The sequence below is a fragment of the Buteo buteo genome, chromosome 25 (genome assembly GCF_964188355.1).
Source record: "Buteo buteo chromosome 25, bButBut1.hap1.1, whole genome shotgun sequence".
NCBI classification, from domain to species: Eukaryota; Metazoa; Chordata; class Aves; order Accipitriformes; family Accipitridae; genus Buteo; species Buteo buteo.
In genome coordinates, this window is record NC_134195.1 from 6,863,017 (window position 1) to 6,884,684 (window position 21,668).

A 21,668-nucleotide genomic window follows, 5' to 3' on the forward strand; every position below is an offset into this window, starting at 1 on the left:
AGTCAGATCTAGACATTCAGTCAAACCTTTGCCTAATTAAAACCTTGCCTGGGAAACGCAGAATTTAAGAGAAGCTCCACGTCCTTACATATGAAAACAAATCGCAGGAGCGCGGGCATGGACAATGTCTGCCTTCCTTCTGGGGCTGGGGGTCTCGCCGGGGTCTGAACGAAGCTTTCCCTCACGGATTCTCCGGTTTTTTTCCCTAACAAACGCAGAGCTCTCTCCGCCTCTGCCTCGACGGTTTGGCGTGTGCCTGCTTTGGCAGGCCTCGCGGCGAAGCAATTTCGTGAAAAAAACAAAAAACCCCAAAACCCTCCCCGAGCCGGCGCAGCGGGCCCCGCGGCCCCCTCAGCAGACGAGACGCCATCCCGCTCCTCCCCTCCTCTCCGGTGGCCGGCCGTCCCGCGGGGGGGTGTCCCGGGTGGGTGGGTGTCACGGGGGGGGAGCTGAGGGGGAGGCTGCGGGGGCGGGCGGCGGCCGCCGGAGGGTGCTGCGGGGCGCGGCGGGAGGAGCTGCGGCAGAAGATGTCGGCGGGGCGGCGGCCGGCGCTGTGGCGGCGGCCGGCGCTGTGGTGGTGGCGGTGGGGGGGGCTGGCGGCGTTGCTGTGGGGAGGCGCGGGGGGGTACGTGGTGGTCAGCTCGGTGTCCTGGCCGCTGCCCGAGGGGGAGGAGGCGGCGGCGGAGGATGAGCTCCATAGCTCTTCCACCGAGGAAGCGCTGCCCGCGCTGCTGGAAGAGGCGGGAGGCCTCTGGAAACAAAGCTACCCGGCCTCGGCTTACCGGGAGGACTCGGCCCTGGGCTCCGGGCCGGGGGGGGGGAGGCGGTCGGGGCAGGGGGCTGCCCCTTCCAGGATGTTCTCCTACCGACGGGAGGGCGGCGGGGCGCCGGGCCGAGCCGGGACCGCCCGCTTCCTCGCCCGCTACAACACCTGGGGCTTCGTGGCTACGCGGGCCGCGCACGGAAAGGTACGGGGCGTGTGTGTGTGGGGGTGTGTGTGTGTGGAAAAACCAGTACGAACTCCTCCGGGGAGGGGAAATCCCGTTCGGGGTGCTGTGAGAGGGGAGGGACGCTGGCAAACCACGCCGGAGAGGAAGGGGAGAAGTAAAATCTTTGAGCCGGAACCAGAGCGTCGAGGTCGGGTGCGGGGAGGAGAGGGATTTCCCTCCCTTGCGGCACCCTCGGGTCGGTCCGAGCCCCCTCTGCCTCCCCTGGGCTCTGGCTGTCACCCGGCGAGAGGGAGGAGGAGGAGGAGGAGGAAGAGGAGGAGGAGGAAGAGCCTGCTGGGCTACCACTAAATCTGTCCGTCCCGCCGCGGGCCAGCTACACCAGCCTCCGGGATGGTTTCTCTGTCAGAGGCATTAAGTAAAATAGCTGGGCTGTGCTGGAGAATAGGGGTCATTGGTTTTGGTTTTTTTTTTTCCAGCTTTAAAATATTTGACTTTTTATAATGAAAGGTTGGAATGAGACACAGCATTCAATACCACCCGGACAAAAGAAAAAAAAAAGACAGCTTTAACTTTCTCTTGAAAATATTTTCAGATTAATTAACTTACAATTTAAAAAACAAAGTTGGAAGCACATTCATCTTCAGAAAGCTTGGTTGAGTTAGCAGCAGTTTATGTTGTTGTGAAACACAAAGTAACAGGATAAAAAAAGATGCCATTAAATAAATATATACGTACGCACAAGAGGCCTGTAATTCTACATCAGATTGTCAGAAATCCTGTTAAATCATATGATCTTAACTCTTCTGGTTTATGCTCTCGCCAGAAACCCTCGGTGGACTTACAGCCATAATATAGTCTGCAGTTAGCTGTCTCTAGTTACAGCGCAGAAGTAATACAGAAAAACCTGATTCATAATAAAATTTGGAACTGATGAGGGGGGTGTTGCTGCTCTGAATGCTGAGTTATGCTGCTTGCGATCCCAGTTCTTTTTGAGAATCCACTGTAACGTTAACCATGCATGACAGACTGAGCATTTGAGGCAATGGAAACATGTCCTGCAATATTGCTGACAGCTACTATTTTTTTTTTCATTGTAACTCTTAATAATAAACAAGTATTTTTAGCTTCTACGTTATGTAGCTTCATTAAAGCATTCCTTCTAAGGAATGTTAACAAGGACCATTTATAAGCACTATAAGCACTATATTACAATTTTAAAGGCATATAAACATTAAAAATCAGAAAGCATGCAATCCAGGTAATAACATCATCCAGGGTTTCTTATTAACTGTTCATACTTAATTTGATTTTGCTGGAAAGCATTTACCAGTTACATTGGATTAATGTATTGACTGATAATTTTACTATTTAACTTCTAATTGACCATGAGGAAAGAAAGATCTGAAGACATGAAAAAACAGTAATTCATTAAGTATCTGTCATTGTGATTTATAATGGGATGAAAAGCATAGTAGGAGTATAAATCGTTATGGAGAACATTAATGTGTGTCACCACTGGGCAAGGACATATTTGCATGCGTTACATCCACTGTGTGTACACAGGTCAGTGTATGGGAGAAAACTTTTTGAAACTTGGCTCCTTGCTGTCCCTCTGACAGCATTGATAGCATTGATTTTAATGCACTTAAACATTTTTAATTTGGTAGTTCATTTAAGCTCAGTGGAAGAGAAAATGTGCTCTATAGTGTCATGGCCAGGACTGGAAAGAAGAAATAGAGGAGAGATCTGTTTTCATAGAAGAATGATAGATCTAATTTAGAAGAAGGTCTGTCTCACGATGACAACTGAAAGTGGGAGACTGAGCAGTTGGGGGTTACTGTCCTCTCTGCTAGTGCCCTTGAGGGAATCCCCGACATTGTAAACCCTCTATCTGTAAAGATGTAACCAGTTGCTTATTTCCATTTTGCAGATCCAAGGTATGCCCTATGGGAACTGCTTACTTCTCAGCGACGGTCCCGTCAATAACAGCACTGGAATCCCTTTCTTCTACGTGACGCCAAAGGATAACACTGTGGCAGATCTCCTGAAGAATCCTGTGGCTTCTCTGACCCTGCCAGAGGCAGACGGAAATTTCTGCAGGTAACGAGAGGTTTATCCGCCTACTACCACCTTCAGTGGGAACAGAGTCATCAGAACAAAATGCTGGGTCCCCACCTTCAGTATCCTGCATTTATTTTTGGCTCTCACCATCAGCTACAAGCTCCTCCTTAGGTTTGTTTTGCAGTAAGTTGCCCCAGTAAAGCATGGTAAAGAAAAGCAGAAGCGTCACTGAAGTATATTGTAACACCAACAGCTGCAGTGGCTTTCAGCTCGCACATTAACATACCTAAATTTTAATCTCTTCTTGGCGGCGCCAGATAAAATCTAGGTGTTCAAGATCCCATTATAGGCCATGGTGATCTAGTCAATAAAGTCCATAGAGTTTCGAGGGCTATCCAAGTCAGGGTAAAGCAGACACCCTTGCTCTGCTGAGCAGCTCTGGAGGTCCTGCTGGTTGCGTTGACAGGGCTCTAGCTCTCCAGGGTCTGTAAGGGGATCTCAGGCTCCCAGTTCACAAATTACATGCTCAGGACCATGCCACTCAATCTAATTTCTACGTCTTCAGAGGGTACAATTGAGTATGATATCACAAATTTTTGGCACCTTGTAGATCATAAACAGTCGGTAAACGATTCCCACATAAAGGAAGCCGGGTCTGAGATTTACTGATCTACAGCCGGCCCCAGGTTCATCTCTCCAGAGATAGCAGTGAGTTGACTTCTTCCTAATCATACATACAATGAATAAGTCCCAAAGCTTTACGTGTGTAAAATGTATGTATGTAAACTCAAAGATGATTCAATTTTCCCCTCCGTGCTCATCTCCTTGAAAAAGACGTATCTCTGCCATATGTTTGTTTGCAGTCAAACATGTGGCAAACTTGGCTGGGTCACCCTTGTGTGAAGTCTTATTTCCAAAGGCCTCTTTACGTGACGAGGTGCATGACACCGAAATTGTGTCAGACAGGACTCTGTTACCAAAGCAGATCTTAGCTGATGTTCCAAAGAGAGAGAGAGAGAGAAGAACTGGAAATTACAGGCTGCTTCAGAAAGAAATGGCATTGGAAGTTTTTACCCCAACTTAAGGTCCTCTTTGGGGGAGGAGAGGTTTATCTTAAGAACTGGATACCAGATTTCCCCAGCTGGGGATTGCCCTGGTTATCGTCCCGCCTCTCAAGCCCGCTAGTTGAGAGCAACACTGGAAAAAGCAGTGAATGGCAAATACCAAGCACATTAGTGTTACACTTGTCGGTATTTGTCTCCAGAATATACTGTTTTCTTAAGAGCTACATGGTGGCAAAATAACATGTTTCCTAGTTCTAAGCAGTGTGAGTGATTTCAGGCTGACATCCCATTCCCAAGGAATGGAAATCATGGCTTCCCCTTGCAACATCAAACATCTAATAGGAACCTTCCATTGCAACATTTGTTAAGGTAATTCAGCTTTGAGTGGTTGAGAAGGTCAACAGAGTGGTGAAGTTAACAATGGTTCTGCTTGTTCCTTAAAATGATTTCATTAAATATTTTCAATTAATCATTTAATAAATAAATGTATCAGTTCTTTTGTAACAAGCTAACAGAGCTTATTCCTGCTTTCTAAGCTTTTTCATTCAATCAAATAGTGAGCTGAATATCTAGACCAAGTGCTTAAAAATGTATGTTAAGTACTGTGTCCCAGCACCTACCCAATGCCCTATTTTCAGAGGCTCAAGGCTCAGAGCAGCTTCCATTGATGATAACTGCTGGTGTTGAGCACTTCTGAAAACTACACACCCATTTAGGCACTTAAGTGTGGCCTTTCATCCCTGACTTGAAACAGCCACTCTTGAAAGTCTTTGCCTTTTATGTTTCAGCAAGGTCGCTGCCTGATTTACCTGTTTGGGAAGTGCCAATTCACCAACAAAAGAGAAATGCTGCATGATTTATAGAAATACAAAATTCATATTCATCACAAGCCTTCGAGAATATTTATTCGCTGTTTTTCTATTAAGTAACTATTAATTTCCAAACCAAACCACTACCCTTTTGTTCCATGTGCCAGAAGGTGCTGCTGTTTGTCTTGCAGCCAGGGCAACCTGGATTCTGCCACCCGACTCTCTAGTCCCCTCCTGAGACTGTGCTCTCTGGCGAGAAGAGCTCTCTGGGCACCGCCAAGTTGCTAAACTTGGATTTCCAAGACAGCTTAGGCCAAACTAATTACCAGTTGCCACATCCCTACTCTCCCTCCCCACCACCAGTCGCGTGGTGTCCCCCCATCCCTCTCTCCCACATCAGCTCTGGGCTTTGCCTGACCCTGAGTTGAAACATAAACATGAAGAAAATTAACCTGATGATGAGAATAAGGTTTTCTGCCAGTCCTCCTTTTCTTTCCATGGCCGCTGCTGCTCCTGGCCATGCAGTCACCCCCCTCCCTTCAGCTGACCATATGGTGGGCCTATTTTAGCTCAGTAACACAGCAGAAACCTCTTCATTTTTTAATTTTTTTCCTGGGTGAGATTTCTACTGGGTTAGTAACTTGAGTCAGCTCCCCAAGAGCCAGAGGAGTGCAAAGGAGAGGGGAAAGGGGAAGGTGGAAAGAAAATAGGACATCCTCATTTTAGCACGTAACCGTACTCTAAATGTTGAGCTTACTACTGAATTGAGTACATGGATTGAGAGTCTGATCAGTGCTCCTTGCATTATTTATTTTCTTCTTACATCCAGTTTGCTTTTCATTATTTCTGGAGTTCTCATCTGGAACAGATGTTGGCTGGCATTAGTGCAAAGAACAAGCAATACGGAGAATGAAAAGCTGGGACATTTGTTGAGCTGCAGTTTGTGTTTTTGATGATAACTGGGAAAATGTGAGCAAGCTTTGGGGCCGTCTCGTAGCCAGGAAGCCTGTGGGCACTGGGACTTTAACTTCCTTCTTTCCCTTCCCCCTGTAACCAAGGTCAGAAATTAATTTACATTTAAAACTACCCGTGAGTGATTTTTACATTTTAAACTAGCAACATCTTAAACTGCAGCCCTGCATACTATTCTACCGTTACCCCACAGAAAGGGCTTCTGTGGGCAACGCGACAGTAAATAAAACAATAAGCGTGTCCGGGTCCTGCTGCCAGTGCTTGGGGTGACCTGTCCCAGCACTGCCTGCAGCACTGGATCCACCGCTGGATGCAAACAGCACGCAGCATCCTTAGTGCAGAGCTTTACATGGTGGCTCAGGTTTTGTATAGCAGGTTTCTTCTTCCTCTTCTTTACTCTCACTATATGAGAGGCAAGACCTTTTACTCTGAGAGACCTCAGATCCTGCTAGCATTAAAATGGTGTCTGTGAGGTTTTCTTTGCAAAGGAAAGTATCATTTATAGATGGTTTTAATACCAGAAGTTCTCTTGGTCAAGAGCATCATGAATTGTTTTGGCTTCAAAATAATTATACAAAATAGCTAAATGAATAACATTCTCCGTGAGAAAGTTCATGTCCTTGTATGCCAGTGATGTATTTTTAGCTTGTTTTCATGTGGAATTTTATTAGAAATTCATTATTAACCTACTCTGAGTTGCAAGAATTAAAATAAATGTGAAAGCTGGTCGATCCCTGTAGTCAATGCTCCTGGGAGTGTTTGGCACTCTCCTGAAAAATGCTTCTGACCTATTGCACGCAAAAGAAATCTTTGGCCTTTAGAAAGAAAACATAGCTGACATTTCAATAGTTTTCTTGTATCTAATGAGTATCAAGTGACTTGTGTGCATGTGCATCAGTTTGATATTAAATTTATTTAGTAGTGAATTTCATTTGGTTTGTTTCAGAACAGACTCAAGTTCCAAACTTTGACAATAAATATTTTCACTTTCAGGGATGTGAGGAATAGAGAGTGGCCTTTTTGGTGCTCGAGCCTTAATATTTAATCAGCTGGAGAGAAAATTTGAAAAGCCTGAACTAATAAGAGAAATAACATTTAATAATGAAAGAGAGCTGCGATGCATCTGAATAGGCACTAATTGCAAGACATTATAATGTTGCAGTTACAGTCTGGAGTCCTCCTCTCTGACCTAGAGATTGCCATTTCCCGGAGGAGACGGGCTGCACTGCTCTGAGAAGGCTCGCTGATGGCCACGCTACAGAAAGCGTTCGTTAGTAACTACACTGCATCCTATCTGAAGGCTGATAAATGGGCAATAGAGGCAAGAGAAATTAAATGGTTCAGGGCTATAAATAGACTAAGCTGGCATGTCTATGCCACAGACAAGCTGAAAAGATTGAGTCCCATTCTTATAGCTTTCAGAGGGAGCGAGACCGAGCCTGACATTAAAGAATAGAGCAGCTATTGTTCTAAACGCATTTCCCAACACACAGGCGGTTCAGAGGATCTCCCTTTCCAAGTAAGCTCCTGGGCCTGCCTCATTACAGCTGCAGTCTGGAAAACAGGCAATTAATTTTAAACGTGTGTCGCCTCCTTGACATCAGGTTCAGCACATTCATAGGGACCAACTGCAGCTTTGTTAGAGAAGGAGCAGTTACACGGCTGCCGTGAACTGGTTTTCACACAAGGGAAAAAGAAAGAAAGAAAAGCAATGGACTTTGGGGTCAGTCCATGTGTTTGTTTTCCTTTGCTATTAGTTTGGAGGATGGTTTCCTAAAGTCTGCATTGAAAAGGCTGACGGGGAGCGTTGAGCATCTCCAGCTCTTCTGGATACCACCAGGCCATGGGAAGAGGAGAGTGATTCGGTGGGTTGAGGTCCCTGCTGCGTGGTGGATCGGCAGCGTGCATAAACTGCCAACTTCATTCCAGGGCAATCCTGAGAGACAATAAGCCTGCCATGGGTGGCAGACACAACTTTTGAGGTGTTATTTGGCCATCCAACATATAGCTGCCTCCGGGTTTGTAGAGTCACCATCTGTTAATATGAGGAGGAATATAACAAAGGAATTTGGCAGTGCACCTTCACATGAAGAGAAATGACGCATGCAGAAGACAAAGGCTGAATCCAGACATCCCTCACTTTTTGAGATCCACCTCCTGGTTCTGTTGCACAGACACATTTCTCGTTCTGGTATTTATATTGGCTCTTTTTAGTCATATGCAAATAATTATGTCAGTAGCTGTTCCTGAAAAATCTGTATTTAAAAAATCAGGAAGATACCAAATTAGAAAGCCAAATATGAAACCTACTATCATCATGACCCAATGCACACAATATAGCGCTAAATTACTATTTTTTTTCCTGTATTCTTAAATAACCAACTTCCCAAAATCCCTGTCTAGCAAACTAGTATATGTTTCTCTGACTCTGTTTACAGAAATAGTTGATGCTCTGATTCATTTTTTTCCCCTGTGAATTGTCTGTGGTGAAACTATATAAAAATTTCCTGTCTGAAACACAGAGTTCAGCTAAAGAAATGAGTTGATTGTCAATGAAGATAGACTGACTTCACTTAACAAATTCTAATTAAAACATTCTAGGAAGGATCATCATCTAGGAGAGTGAAACGATTTAAAACATGAAAACAGGTATACTATGGATACAGGCTCACTTGGATGCAGGAGAGCCATTATACCAATATTCTTTAGCTCCCAGGCCTGACTTCAGACTCGGAACAGAAGACTGCTTTTCCAAAAGCAAAAGCAAAGATGTCTTTTAACTATCCTTACTGGCTTTCAAACACGGCTGATAAAGAAATTGTTGTCAAAATCAGAGCAGGGCAGGGCAAAACTGCCCAGCCGTATCCAGCTGAAGGCCAGCAACAGCTTTTCAGATTATGAAATTGCTTTCAGCAGAGATTTTGTTTGACGTTCATGCCACGCAGATTAGCAGCACCAATACATTCTTTCTGCTTCAGAGACTCTGGTAGTTAGTGGTGAGCAAATGAAAGGTAGGAGGAGGATAACTTGCTTTTCAAAATTAATCACATTTATGAATCAAAATGATAAGCACTTTACAATAATTCTCTGAGGACATACCATTTCCTCCCTTCCTTTCTGTAGATTTCAGGGGACAAAAAATCCTATGATGTATATACTAGAAAATAACTCTGAGTCTTCACCTCGTGCCCAGTTTGGGGCTAGGCAAAAAGGAGCCCTGCGCAGGGTGACAGGGTGCCTACCTGGTGTCCGTGGGAGGTGACAGGGATGAGCTGCTCCAGCAGCCAGTCCCCACGTCCTAATTACATGGCTTTGTACGGCTGCTGCTGCCGCTAGAGCCGAGGTCAGGATGTGTGGAGACAGTCATTGCCCCTATGCCACACCTGAGCTGCATGCTCTAAAGGAGAAACAAAATGTAGGAAAACTGTTCTCTGGGGCTTTCTTCTTGGCTCGCTGGCTTATCCTTTTCTGCAACAGGAGAAAGCTCTTTTCCCAACTTCTTTTCTTTTCCATTCTGCTCAAGAAGTAGAGGGGCAGAAGCAGTGCTTTCTCACAGGGCAGGGAGAACAGTGTTCAGGGGAGATGGGAAGGATTTATGGATCCTGACAGGGAGGATGGAGGGTCCTGTTTCCTCAGGGGGCTGGAGGAGAAGATGGCAGCTCCTCTGTGGGAAAAGGAGGCTGGGGAAAAAGAAGAAGAAGAGAGAGACTGCCCTCCACAGACCCCTGCTTCCTCCCCCAGGCCCTGGAGCATTACTGAACCCTCCTGCCTTCCTCCTACCAATTCCTTCTTGGAGACATCTGGCTTTCCTTCCCAAGTGCCTCCCAAACTCCTATTTTTGCCTTTACTGCTGATCTGTGCCAGATCTGTTTCACCTCACTAACGGACTGTAGAGGCTGAGAATGAACATAATACTCAGGGATACTTTTGGTCAGAAACCAGGAGATAGAGCATCGTCAGTCAAAGGAGAGATCTCAACTGCAAAAGAGAGTCCTAACAAAGTCCCAACACCATCATCTTGTGTGCCAATATAACCACATCAGCCTGAACTATGAGTTCATCAGATCTGGACTTGGCTAGTTGTTGTATAGGAACCTTCTAATTAAAATCCAAGAGATGGCTAATGTAGTAAACAATTTAATGAGTCGGTGGCACTCCTTACCCTGAACCACACTTGAACCATGACCCAGAAAGTGCAGAAGTGGTATGCAGTAAAATAAGTGGGACGTGTTCATCAGCAGTGCACTCCACAGCGTTGCATCGCTGTTGGGAAACGTATTTCACTTGGACAGAGACTTCTCCTTAAGCTCAGTAAAGCTGGCACCTTTGTACATGAATGCAGCACATGCTCTCATCTCACGTGCTTGGAAGAGACAACTGCCTGGACTGGGTCAAACTTTGCATACCTAGTTTGCTCACTCTAAGCAGAGGAACAGAGACAATCAATTCTTCTCTCTTCACAAATCAGATGAATAATTAAGATGATCTCTCTTAATGCACTGTGTTCTTAGAAAATGCATAAACTGAATCTTCTTCCATTTTAATCTGGCTTCCCTCAATTTCTGCAACAAGGTGTATGTATTTTAAATAAGCACAAAAAAAACCCCAAAACGTGTTCCCTATTGCTTGGTCTCCTTCACAGTTCCCTGCTTTCTCTTCCCCTCAGTTCGTATTTTATCCTAGCCTTCATGAAATCCTCTCCAGGGAGACAGAGGACCTGATTCTGGTAAAGACAGGGCCTGAGAAGCCACCTCAGGTTTCCTTGATGGAGGGACAGTGTCACCGGCATGCTGTCTCTCCCCCGGCTCTGCCTCCCCCTCGCCCCCAGTCAGCAGCACACAAATGTTATATAAAGCTGCTCCGCCGCACCTCCTTGTTCTTGTGCCAACAAAGATAAAAGGAACCCAAGGACTGAGAGCTGAGTATGTGTTTATTTATACAGAAGGCAAGAAGTGACTAGTGAATGCGTGACTAGACATCTACAGATGTGAGGGAGGAATATTTTAGTAAATATACGTATTTATCCCTGGTATCTCTTTATTATCTTTAGATTATTATCTTTATTATCTTTAAAATATGAGATATATCCCTGGCTATATCCCTTTCCTCCTGGGAAGCAAAGCTTGCATTTACATTAGTTGCAGTGGTCACACCACTGAAAATTCAAGACCTGTTCACAGTGGAGTTAGAGGTGGTAGCTCTAAGTTTAGTGATTTTTTGATGGTTTAAAGAGTATAAAAGTAATCACACATTATTAGGGAAATACTATGCCAAAACCGATGCAGAAACAGATTTACTTCAGCATATGAAGGGCTCCTTTGATAAAGAAAATACCAATGCTAATGTAAGATTAGAATACAAGGTTTCTATTCTGAAACAGAAAACCTACGGTAAGAGGCAGTGCTAAAAGCAAAGCCAACAAGGCAGTAACACAGCGTACTGAACTCAAATGTATCATTGTCCTGTTCAGCTCTTCCAAAACTCCATCTAACGTAATCTCAACAAATAATTTGTCTGCCTCATTTCCCAGAAAAACAAGCTGACCCTCCAGTATATTATTCCAATGTGCAAAATTCAGTTTGAAAACCTTTTACTGGGAAGATAGTATTGTGTGTGTCAGTGTAACACTGTGACTCACAAGAACATACATAAAACTGCAAACAGAAGAAGGATCCAGGGAAAAAAAATGAAATAAAACTATTCCAGATATGGATGTACAGTGTGTGGGTTTTGTTGTCAGGCAAATATGTGGAGAGCAGTTTTTCCTGTAAATCGGGGAAGAGTCACATCTGACACTAGTCCTATCAGGCAAAACCATCTCAGCAAAGGCAGGCAGGATTCACTGCTTAACCACAGCAACGTCAGGTCTATTGCCTACTCAAAATCGGTGAGTATGCTTTTAGAATAAACATATACTTGCACAAAAAGATCAAATAATTGTAATTTGAGAAGGTGTCGGACCAAAATCTCTCACTGCTCCTGATCACGCCCAAATCTATCACCTTGATCCACTCTGTGAAATGCAGACATCCTTTAGTAACAATCCCTTTCTAATTCATCTCTGAAAGTATTTAACAACGTCTTACCTAGGAGCTATACCCAAGAAAGGCTCTTGCAAATATGCCTGCTCTTCCTGGCTCTTCAGTTGTTTCATGATACTGTTCGGCCATAGAGGAAATGGTTTCATACGCACAGATACACAGTTGTTAGTTTAAAGCAATATTCTGAACTGAAATTTTGCTAGTGAGAAGTCCCTTCCCTTCTGTATTTTTAAGAATCATCAAGTTAATTATATAAACATAGGTAGAGGGTGTTGATACAGTATTGAGATGAAGCACAAAAGATAACAATAGATCAGGAGATCACTTCAAATGGACTTCAGGACTCTGCTACCCAGGGCCAACACTTGGAGAAGTGTGAATCCGCACTGCCCCGGCTGCTGGACATGCAGGTCCTCAGCTGAGACCCTTTGTCTGTGAGATTCATCTCCTCTCTCTGCAGCTATATACACTGTATTCACTTACATTTATTCGTGTTTTGGTGGGTGAGCTTCTCCTTGGGCCATGGGCGCTGAACAGCCACACAACACCCGAAGCCTTCACAAAAGAAATGCCAGGAACTACGGGTGTCCCCGGGGCATGGAGCTGTGCTGCTTAGGGATAGGACGCTCTCAGGGCACTGTAGGCCAGCTGGGAAACACCATCTTCAGCATGCAGCAGGAGTTAGCGTTGAGGACCTACAGCATGCCAAGGTGACCAGATAGACAAGTTTATATGCTGAATATACACTGATAGAAAGAAACCCAGTGCCAGGGCAGGGAATGCAGATTTTCAGGTGCTCAGAACACCACTCATTTATTACTTCAAAATTTAAAAAAAAAAGTACTAGAGAAAATTAGACCATTATTTATTGATGTGAACAATAAATCTGATCTTTGGCAGCTGTCCTTCCTCCCATGCAGAAAGTGTGGTGGAGGAAAAAGAGGAGTGGAGTTTGTCCAGAGGTCATTAAGCTGAATACCCCCTTCAGACAACTGCTGCTCCAGACCGAACAGGATGCTGGAAAAAACATCCCAGAGATGATGTGACTGCAAATGGCTCTTTGGAGCTCAGGCTACAGACGGTGCCAAGTGCTTACTGGGCATAGCTGAATATCAATCAGCCCACTACACTTCCTTACATATCTCCGTTCATGGCCCTATCTATAAAAGCAGATACTTTATCCAGTGAGCTACACAGTCTTTCATAACCATCTGTGGGGAATCTGCAGGTGTTAAATTAGCTGCAGGAGGATGCCCATATGTTTCCTGCATGCAATAGACACATATTGAGAATTAGAACCAAAAAAAAAAAAAAGCCATTGCAGATTGCACACAGTTAAGGCTAAAGGGCTCAAGCCAAGAACTTTAAGTAAAATCGCACACAGATGAGATGTAATTTACTGTGATTTGCTGCTTCCGATTAAAACACAGAGAAAAAGAAATACAGTCTTCATTTCCTGATGTAGTTTTTCAGGCTTATGTTCTTATGTGGGGAGACAGTCCTGTGAGATGCTGAGCAGACTCAAACTGCTGGCAATGGGACTTGGGGCTGCTCAGCACTTGCCAGGATCCGGCCTTTGCAGTCATTTCACACAGCTTTTTTTTGCGACTGGTCAATTGACTTATGATTTATATCGTTGTACTGTATATGTCAGGGTCAGCAATTGCCCCACAGCTACTAATGGGAGTTATTTATTATTACTGTATAGAAAGAGCCAAAAAGCAACAAGTACCTTCCCTGTCTCAGTCTGAGGGATGAAGGCAGTGGGAGAATTTTTTTTAATAGATCTTACTTGTCTCTTTGATGTCAAGCAGTTGAAAAATGGGTAAAAATTAACAAGGACTGAGTTTCTAGGATAGGCAGAAGGAAAAGACCTTAGGTTTTACGCACAACTACACGTATGCATGCTTATTTTGTAGGCATAGGCACAGACTAACCATCTTGCTAGTTCTTTTCAGAATCCTGAATTTAGGTCTGTACATATATCTGGGAAAACTGCCATTTTCACATTTTTTACAATCTAAGATGCATTCATCCAGTTTTTGAGAGCGTAAATTGAGATTAAGCAAGTATCTACAGCAGAGATCTGTTTCAGGTGAATATTCCTTCAAGAGCCCCCCCAAATGTTATAGCTGGGTGCAGAAAAGACCTGCAAGGAATTCGTATTTCTCCAAAACCCTTAACAAAGAAACCAAGCTATTACACATGAGCATTTTCTTCTGTGCACAGAAAAAATGTAATCGATCCGGAGGATCCAAGGTGCACCAGGCTGACTCTCACGGGACAGATGGTCACGGTCCCTCCGGAGGAAGTGGAATTTGCCAAGCAAGCAATGTTTTCCAGGTCTGTATGTAACAGGGACGTAGTAGAGTGCAACCCGCAGGTTTGAGACAAATATACGGATGTGGCTGTTTGGTATGGAAAATCCAAGAAGTAACAAGCCTGATCTTTACTTTGGGCAAAGCTGTGCGACCTCCTTTTGACTCTTGAGGTAATGAAATATGGAAATGCAATTAGTCAATATTGGACTCCGGTAAAGCACATGGTTTATAATCGGGGGATTATAAAAATATTTCACCTGGCTCTGAGGAGAGATTCCATAAATCCAGGGTGTATTTGTTACCTTTAATGGTTCCTCCCCACCTTAGGACAGGTAATGCTCTTCAGCCACAGCCCCCAACTCAGAGACAGAGCAGAGAGCTCTGCTGCCTTTGGGCTTACACCTATTTGCAAGGTGGAGCTTACAGGTTCTATTACCTCTCCTGACGTACCAAGACAACTGCTACCAAAGCTGTAATACTTACCAAACAGTCTCCTTTGAACAGATGCGAGCACAACCCAGACACATACACCCCCCCAGCAGTGCCCCCATGCCCTCCTGTGGGTCTTCAGAATAACAGGCGTGAAAAGCCCAAACCTTAGCTGGGGCACACGGCTCCCACACAGGCTGCTGGGGATTGTCCTCCAGGCATACCCTGCCTGGTCGATCCAATACTGCTGGGAAACTGGAATGAGCTGGGATCCAAAACAGCCCACAGGCGATATTTCTCTGGCCTGCTGGAAGGGGTTAGGGTGGGACCCTGTCAGCGGGTGTCCCATCAATAGCAAAAATGGGACCAGGGATAGATGGGTGCTATATTGGCATACAAGCCTTTTTTACAAACTTTACAGAAATCAGATTCCTACGCCAGCCAGAGTCCACCAGCACCTTGGCAGCGGCTGCTCCGCCACCAGGGAGCAAGACCCAGACTGACATGGTGAGGGCTGCTGGGGCTCACCCCGTCCAACACCGGCAGCAGCTGGAGCCACTTCCCAATGCCACAGTCATGGGTGCTCAAAGGGACAACTCAGAAAATGGTGGGAAACCCCAGCTCAACCCAGCCAACCACCTCCTCTGCAGGGTCTTCTGCAGGGGCAGAGGGGGACCGGCCAACCCTGTCCCCACCTGCACCGCTTCCCCCCGTGCTCCCGTGAACGCTGACGCTCGAGCTGTCGTATCCGCTCCGTCCGCTGCTGCCGAGCATCCCACGGCATCCTCCGCAGAGGCACCCGCGGGGGCTTGGGGACAAGACGTCACTACCCAATATTGCTGGCAGGGAGGGTCTCTTTGAGCTAGCTGTAAAGGCAAGCCCAAGAAACGAGACAGAAATAGAGGACGAGAAGGCTCTAGCAGGCAACAGCTCAAGGAGGCTGTGCTCTGCCTGCTAGCCAGGTTTATCAGCTCTCCTGCCGTACCGCAACAACTGCTACCAAGGACGTAGTAGTTTCAGAACAGCGTTTCCCTTGAAAAGATGCAAGCACAACCCTGACACACCTTCAGAGAATCTCCTCTAGCTGTTTTTGACTTACTTGCAGACCAAACAGCATCTGCCTTTAGAGATGGGGTTCTGCAGCAGGGGAAGGTGGTGTTCGCTGGCTGCTTTCGCTGCAGTTCTCGCCAGACTGGGGTGTAGAAGATCATAAAACTTACTGCAAGGGAGGGCAAAAAAGACAAACGGTGGTGGTTCTCAGATCTCAGGTTTCACTCTGGCCGAGCACACTAGGCTGAAGAAAAAAGCAGATGATGCATATGCTTTGGCACATCTTTTAAATTTTTTTTCTTTGTCCTTCCAGGCACCCGGTGGTAAGAAAGTGGCCTCGTAGCTATGAGTGGTTCTTCATGAAAATGAACATTGAGCACATCTGGCTTCAAAGCTGGTATGGAGAAGTGTCTGCCATTGCAGTAGAAGAGTATTTAAAAGCAGTTCCAAGTAAAGGATGATTGAATGGGCTTCCAGATAGAGATCTTCTGAGTTTCCTTTCCAAACACTTTAAAAATTTCATGCTGGATGGTTATTTTACAGTGATTTTTTTTTTCCCCCCAGAGGCTTCAAAATAGCCCTGTCTCACATGGAGCAGAGTGAAAATAAACCAACACAGACTTTCAAATTACAAAGGAGAGGAGGATACTAGCCCTAACCTGCAATGTACAAACTTGTCATTTCAAACAGGCAATGCATCATCTTAAATGCTGCTTAAAAATGCTTTGTATTTGTTTGTTTTGACTTTTATTGCTGTGCACCCACAGGGAAACTACTGTATGTGCTAAATATAATGTTCTGATTTACAGAAAAAGCAAATTGCCTACTCAGAACCTTCTATGCATTGTGGAGGTATTACTGCTGCTTGGTCTCCCTTGATTTGTAAGTACTCTAAGAGAAACTTAATAGCTGCAAATTTAGATATTTAAGTTTAAAAAAAATATTTTGCTAAAGCTGTCCTCGTTTGCTAACTTGTATATTCTACATGTGCTTTTCCCTAATTAGATAATTTGATATTTCACTTGGAAATTGAGTAGAAATTCTCTCTTTTAGTATAAAAAAATGCAAGCAGCTCAAACAACACGGCTCCAATATAACTTGTCTCTCACTGACACAAAGCTGGTTAAACACCTTAAGGGCCAAAACCAAATCAGCCCCCCAAGGATTATCCTAATACAAGTATAAACATTCTCATAAGAAGAATTTAAGTAAATGTTCTCAGCTAGCCAGTTCCTGTTATGAGACAGGAAAAGTATTTTTAATAGCCTGTAGTCCTGATTTTTTTGCATCTCTTCTCCAGCCACCACTTTATTTTTAACTCATTTGTGCAACTGATGTTTGTAAACCATCACTAACTCATCTAGGGGTGGAGCCAGTCCCTTAACTCTGTTCCCTCACCAAGTTTTAAAGGGCTTGTTCATGCATTTATTTTTTAAAAAAATCCTAAAGATAGGTAGATATTTCAGGCCATGAAAAACTCATTTTCTTGGTGTGGAAAGTGCAAACTTTGTTGCAAACACATTATGAATAGGCATCTCGTGATAATACCAAAGGAATTCAAAGGTATTTTATTCACCTTCAGCCCTTTCTTTAGAGGTCCTGGTAAACTTATTCCACAGTTCCTAAGGGTATCACAGGAAAAAAGGTCCCATGGCTAACCAGCCAAGTCATTACACAGTTTGCAAATTATACGGCTGTTCTCCCTGTTACATTAAGAAAGAGACACATTGAGATGGGGTTTCTGTGCCTGTGGGGAAGGTCTTCCAGCAGCCCTGGGAGGGCACCGGAGCTCTGGACGCCAGCCCGTACCACGGCTGAGCTGAGGAGGAGCCTGGGTCCCTGGGCAAGTGACCTGAGCTTGTACAGGTTAATCCCCGGGCAGAGCTCAGACGCAGCTGCGTGAGCTGTGACCAGCTGGAAGCCAATTAAGTGTAGCTGAGCTTATTTTGGTTCAGGCAGGGCAAGAGGGAGTCATTCCTGGAGCAGAGCTGGGCACTGTGCTGGTTTAACTACCTGGGGCCACTTAGCCCTTGGGTGAGTTCAAGGCTCTGGGCATCACTACTGTTCCTGATATTCTGTAAGAATTGAAGACAAGTTCAGGGAAAAACTTTGTTTAGACACTCGCTAAGCATTTTTTTGTTGTTGTTTCATTGCCAGAGACTCTGTCAGCAGTGCAGATCTTTTGCAGAGGTAATTACGGAAAAGGAGGAAGTGTCCTGCTTGAATCTATTTCCTTTTTTTTTTTTCTTGGCAGGTGAGCAGCATTTTCCCATTTGAGTTTGCCCCCAAATCTTGCACTGTGTAGTACTGAAGCAAAACAGTCCATCCTGGACAGATTCATAGAATACCATCAAGTGAAATCCTCCTCGATTCATATCGTTTTGCCATGGAGGTCTTTGTCCACTGTGGATTTGATACTTTGCCCGTTAGGATTAATGGGACGTTTAAAACTGAGTTCAACAGGCAGAGTACTAGACCCTGTAAGGGACTCTCCACAGATCTAACGTTTCTGTGCAACTTTAATTACATGTTTCATTATCCCAGTTCACTACTATTCACAGAGAAACCTGAACTGCCTATTCTCTCCCCTGCCCTTAAACACACACACACACACACACAGATTAAGCACATGTAGTGTACCAGCTTAATGTTTAAACAAGCTGAAGAAGAGAGGAAGAATTTTAGAAATGCTGCTGTTATTATACTTTCAATTTCACTTACATCCTTAGACAGCCTGGTAACAGTGACATGGTCCTATGTCCTATCCGTTAACTTATTAACACTCTTGCCTTAAAGCAGTAAGGGATTGTATCAACCATGTTCAGTAGAGCTTTAACTGTTTAAGAAGTTAGTGTGCACTAAGAAAGGGTTTGACTTTACAATACCTTACTTGCCATAGGCCGTCTCCCTGCACACCTAGATTAATTGGAGTAGCTTCTGTGTTGTAAATTGACACATTCATCAAGAAGCTTTGCTGTATGGCCCTGCCGTGAGGCTCTTGACAGAACCTCAAAACATGAAAAGGTGAGGGCATGTAAAGTGACAAAAGGGGCTTCATGAAGAAATGCAGTCTTAAATCACCTGTTCTCATTTCATGCTTCCTTCACCCAAGGAACAGCTACCATAGAAGTCCTTGAAAGTCTGTAGAAATTCATCAAAAATATGACCTGCAGGTTTTGAATGGAATTTTCTGGAGCGAAAGAAGGGGAGGCGGTAGTAGTTTGCTTAATTGGTCTTTAAATTATTAATTATATACTACTTCCAATTTTTCTTTAAATTGACAAATGTCTCAAGTGGTATTGTTCATCACGTGGTAAGTGATGTTTGTTAAAAGCTTTTAACCCAAAGAGTGTTATTGAGATAGCACAATAAAATCGTAGTTCCCTGAGACTGTAAACATTCCGATCTTGCTTCAGTTCAAGTCAACAGCAAAAATCCTATTTATTTGTTGTGCTTTAAGTATTAGATCAAATAAACATTTTTATAAAAGGTCGTGATAAGCACTTAGGAATTTATGAAGCATTTCCACTAGCTGATGTGTAATTTATTTCCATGTGTTCTGTATTTATTTCTGTAGCTTCCTCCAAAAAGCTTGTTGTGCAACATGTATTATTTAAAACTTTGACTGTGGTTTTGCAATATTTAAGAGATGCATTTAGTCATGTCTGTATACTTGCTGAAAAAAGGAAGACAAAGTTCTAAACTGGGGTTCTCACTTTTTGCTAATTTGTGCAAATGTAATGCATGTACAGGATTTAAGCACAGCTAGTTTGGACTGCTGTTCTTATTTAACCAAAGAATGCTCCGTCCCTGATGAAATTTTCATCACTTCAGTGGATGAAATGCAACCTGTCTCATTTCTGGATGTGTATTGCAATTTGCAATGTATTTTGATTCCTAAAGATACTGAATGTTGTTAACAAAATGCCTATCAAGAAGAAACGCAAATAAAACAAATTGCAAAGTAGAAACTGCAGTTAGAATATTCTTGAGTCTGCAGTACAGCATTAGCCAGAGTAACTGACCTTTTGCTGACAGCCATTATAATTTCTATCTGATCCGAACATCTGCTCTTTTTTCCAGCTTTCCTGAACCAAGCTAATTTCTCTCAAAATATTTCTGGGAATTGAGACTCAGATCTGCCTTGGTACAGCCTTGTTTTTCTCTGGGGAGAAAAGTCTAGCCAAGCACCTTTTATCTTTCCTTTGTCTTCTCATTACTGTAAGCTTTGCTTTCACTGTGGCAGCTAAATGTCACTCTTAACGACATTTGCTGTTCTTTTCTGCACGTGGGGACTGAGCACTCACCTCTCAGGTGTGCATTAATGGCATTTTGGAAGTTTCCTCAGTGCTGTTTCTTCCCTTGCTAGCCTTGCTCTTACAAGTTCTTGGTACAGCTTGTTCTGCGCTGTCCACTTTCCTCCAGCACGTTTTCTTAAGCCAAGGCTGACAATTTACCTTTTCATCTTGCTTTCCCGCACCATCTCCTTTCAACAAAATTCAAGCTCTCCCACTAAAATTCTCACTTTGTATCCAATAAAGGTTGTAGGAAAGAGCCCGTGTTTCCTATTTACACCTTACAGTCTTTGTCTTGCCACTGGTCGAACTGCATTCGCTGTGAGGACTGTGACAACAGTTTCCTAACCTCTACAAATCACAGTTGGCATCAGTTTCCTATTTCCAGTGACTCCATATTCTTAAAAGAACATTTCCTGCAGCTGTTCTTCTCCTTTGTACTGACTCTTTTTACTTTTATCCTGTTTCCGGAGTGATGTCTGTTCTGATTACACTAAGTGTCTTTCACTTTTTTACAAAAAAATTCTCATTTGAAGAACATTTTTGGACTCACTGAAGTACTGTCACTTTTTTTGATCTGCTTTTTGCCAAACACTGAATTTGTGCTCCTTCTGAATTGTCTGTCACCTGCTGTCCTTCAACAAGGCTCACCCTATACCTGCCTCTGCTCTGCCACCACCTCCACGCACCTTCTCCCATCTAACATACTCCTGCTCCTCTGTTGCCTTACCCTCTTTTTCCTAATTTTTTCTTCATTAACTCTAGTTTTGCCATGTTCTTCCCTCAACTTCCAATTCCTTCTCCACCGCCTCTTCCACGTTATTTTGTCTGCTCAGTCTTCGCTGTCTTCTTGATTTTGCTACTTTAATATTGTTCTCACAATGCTCAGTGCCTTTGGAGAGAGTCCTAACACTGCCAAGTATTTTGAGAGAGTGCTAAAGAGTTACTTTAAAAAAATACTTTGGGTTTGAAGTTATTTATTTGTTTGTTTATTTAATCACTGACTCTGGAACAGAATTGGGAACATACTGGCCTTGGTGCTGACACAGAGTAGGGCAGTTCACTGAGCTCATGGCTATCGTCCCATGACACCTTAGGCACAAACTATTCCAGGCTCTACGAGACCCCGTCTGTGTCAGCAGTCGCAACATGCAATCATGATTAGGAAGGACATTACCTAGGTTTGACAACGTTGTTTGATGACATAGGTAGCAACATATGATCACACAGCTGTTGACTTCTGAAGGAAAAATGGGCATATGAGACCATTCAAAAAAAGACGGGTAGCTGGTGAAAACACACGATCCATTTCAGAGGCTGGAAAAAGGTACAGACGTTTTGTGTGAAAAAATAGGTAAGACTTTATACGTGTTTATTTAAGAGGAGGTATGTATCAGATATTTGTATTTAATGGAAAATGAATCCATAAACCAATCATGTTTCTTCAGTCCCTTTATCTATTTATTTCAGCACGTTTTTCTCCATTTTTTTCTTCACGTGGTACTGACCCTCTCACCATTTTTTCATCCTTCTGGACCGAGCTCCCCTCAGCACAACACACGGGCGCCTTCTCTACCCGAACCCCAGCGGCTCTGCTCCCTTTCCCCAGCGCTGCCGTACCCCCACACCATCCCCGGCTGGCTCCCGACCCCCCCTCCTCCCGGCCTGGCCTTGCT

The 21,668-nt window shown here is 44.1% G+C and overlaps 1 protein-coding gene across 2 annotated transcripts; it reads left to right on the plus strand.

The window, feature by feature from the left end:
* Positions 1-527: 527 nt before the first annotated feature.
* CREG2 (cellular repressor of E1A stimulated genes 2) lies at positions 528-19,862 on the plus strand. Of its 2 annotated transcripts, XR_012654380.1 has the most exons (5): positions 528-968; positions 2,881-3,050; positions 14,127-14,240; positions 16,011-16,579; positions 17,952-19,860. XR_012654380.1 is itself a non-coding variant. In XM_075057292.1 (4 exons), exons 1-4 carry the CDS (start codon positions 528-530, stop codon positions 16,156-16,158), a joined length of 873 nt encoding a protein of 290 aa, XP_074913393.1. In that variant the 3' UTR covers positions 16,159-19,862. The 2 variants fall into 2 exon arrangements, 1 of the variants encoding a protein (XP_074913393.1); XM_075057292.1 differs by having other exon boundaries at positions 16,011-19,862.
* The last annotated feature ends 1,806 nt before the right edge of the window (positions 19,863-21,668 follow it).

Coding starts and splice junctions, on each gene's coding strand:
- CREG2 (XM_075057292.1), top strand. CDS start 528: ATGTCGGCGGGGCGGCGGCCGGCGCTGTGGCGGCGGCCGGCGCTGTGG. Junction 3,051..14,126: donor GCAGACGGAAATTTCTGCAG/GTAACGAGAGGT, acceptor TTCTGTGCACAG/AAAAAATGTAATCGATCCGG. Junction 14,241..16,010: donor AAGCAAGCAATGTTTTCCAG/GTCTGTATGTAA, acceptor TTGTCCTTCCAG/GCACCCGGTGGTAAGAAAGT.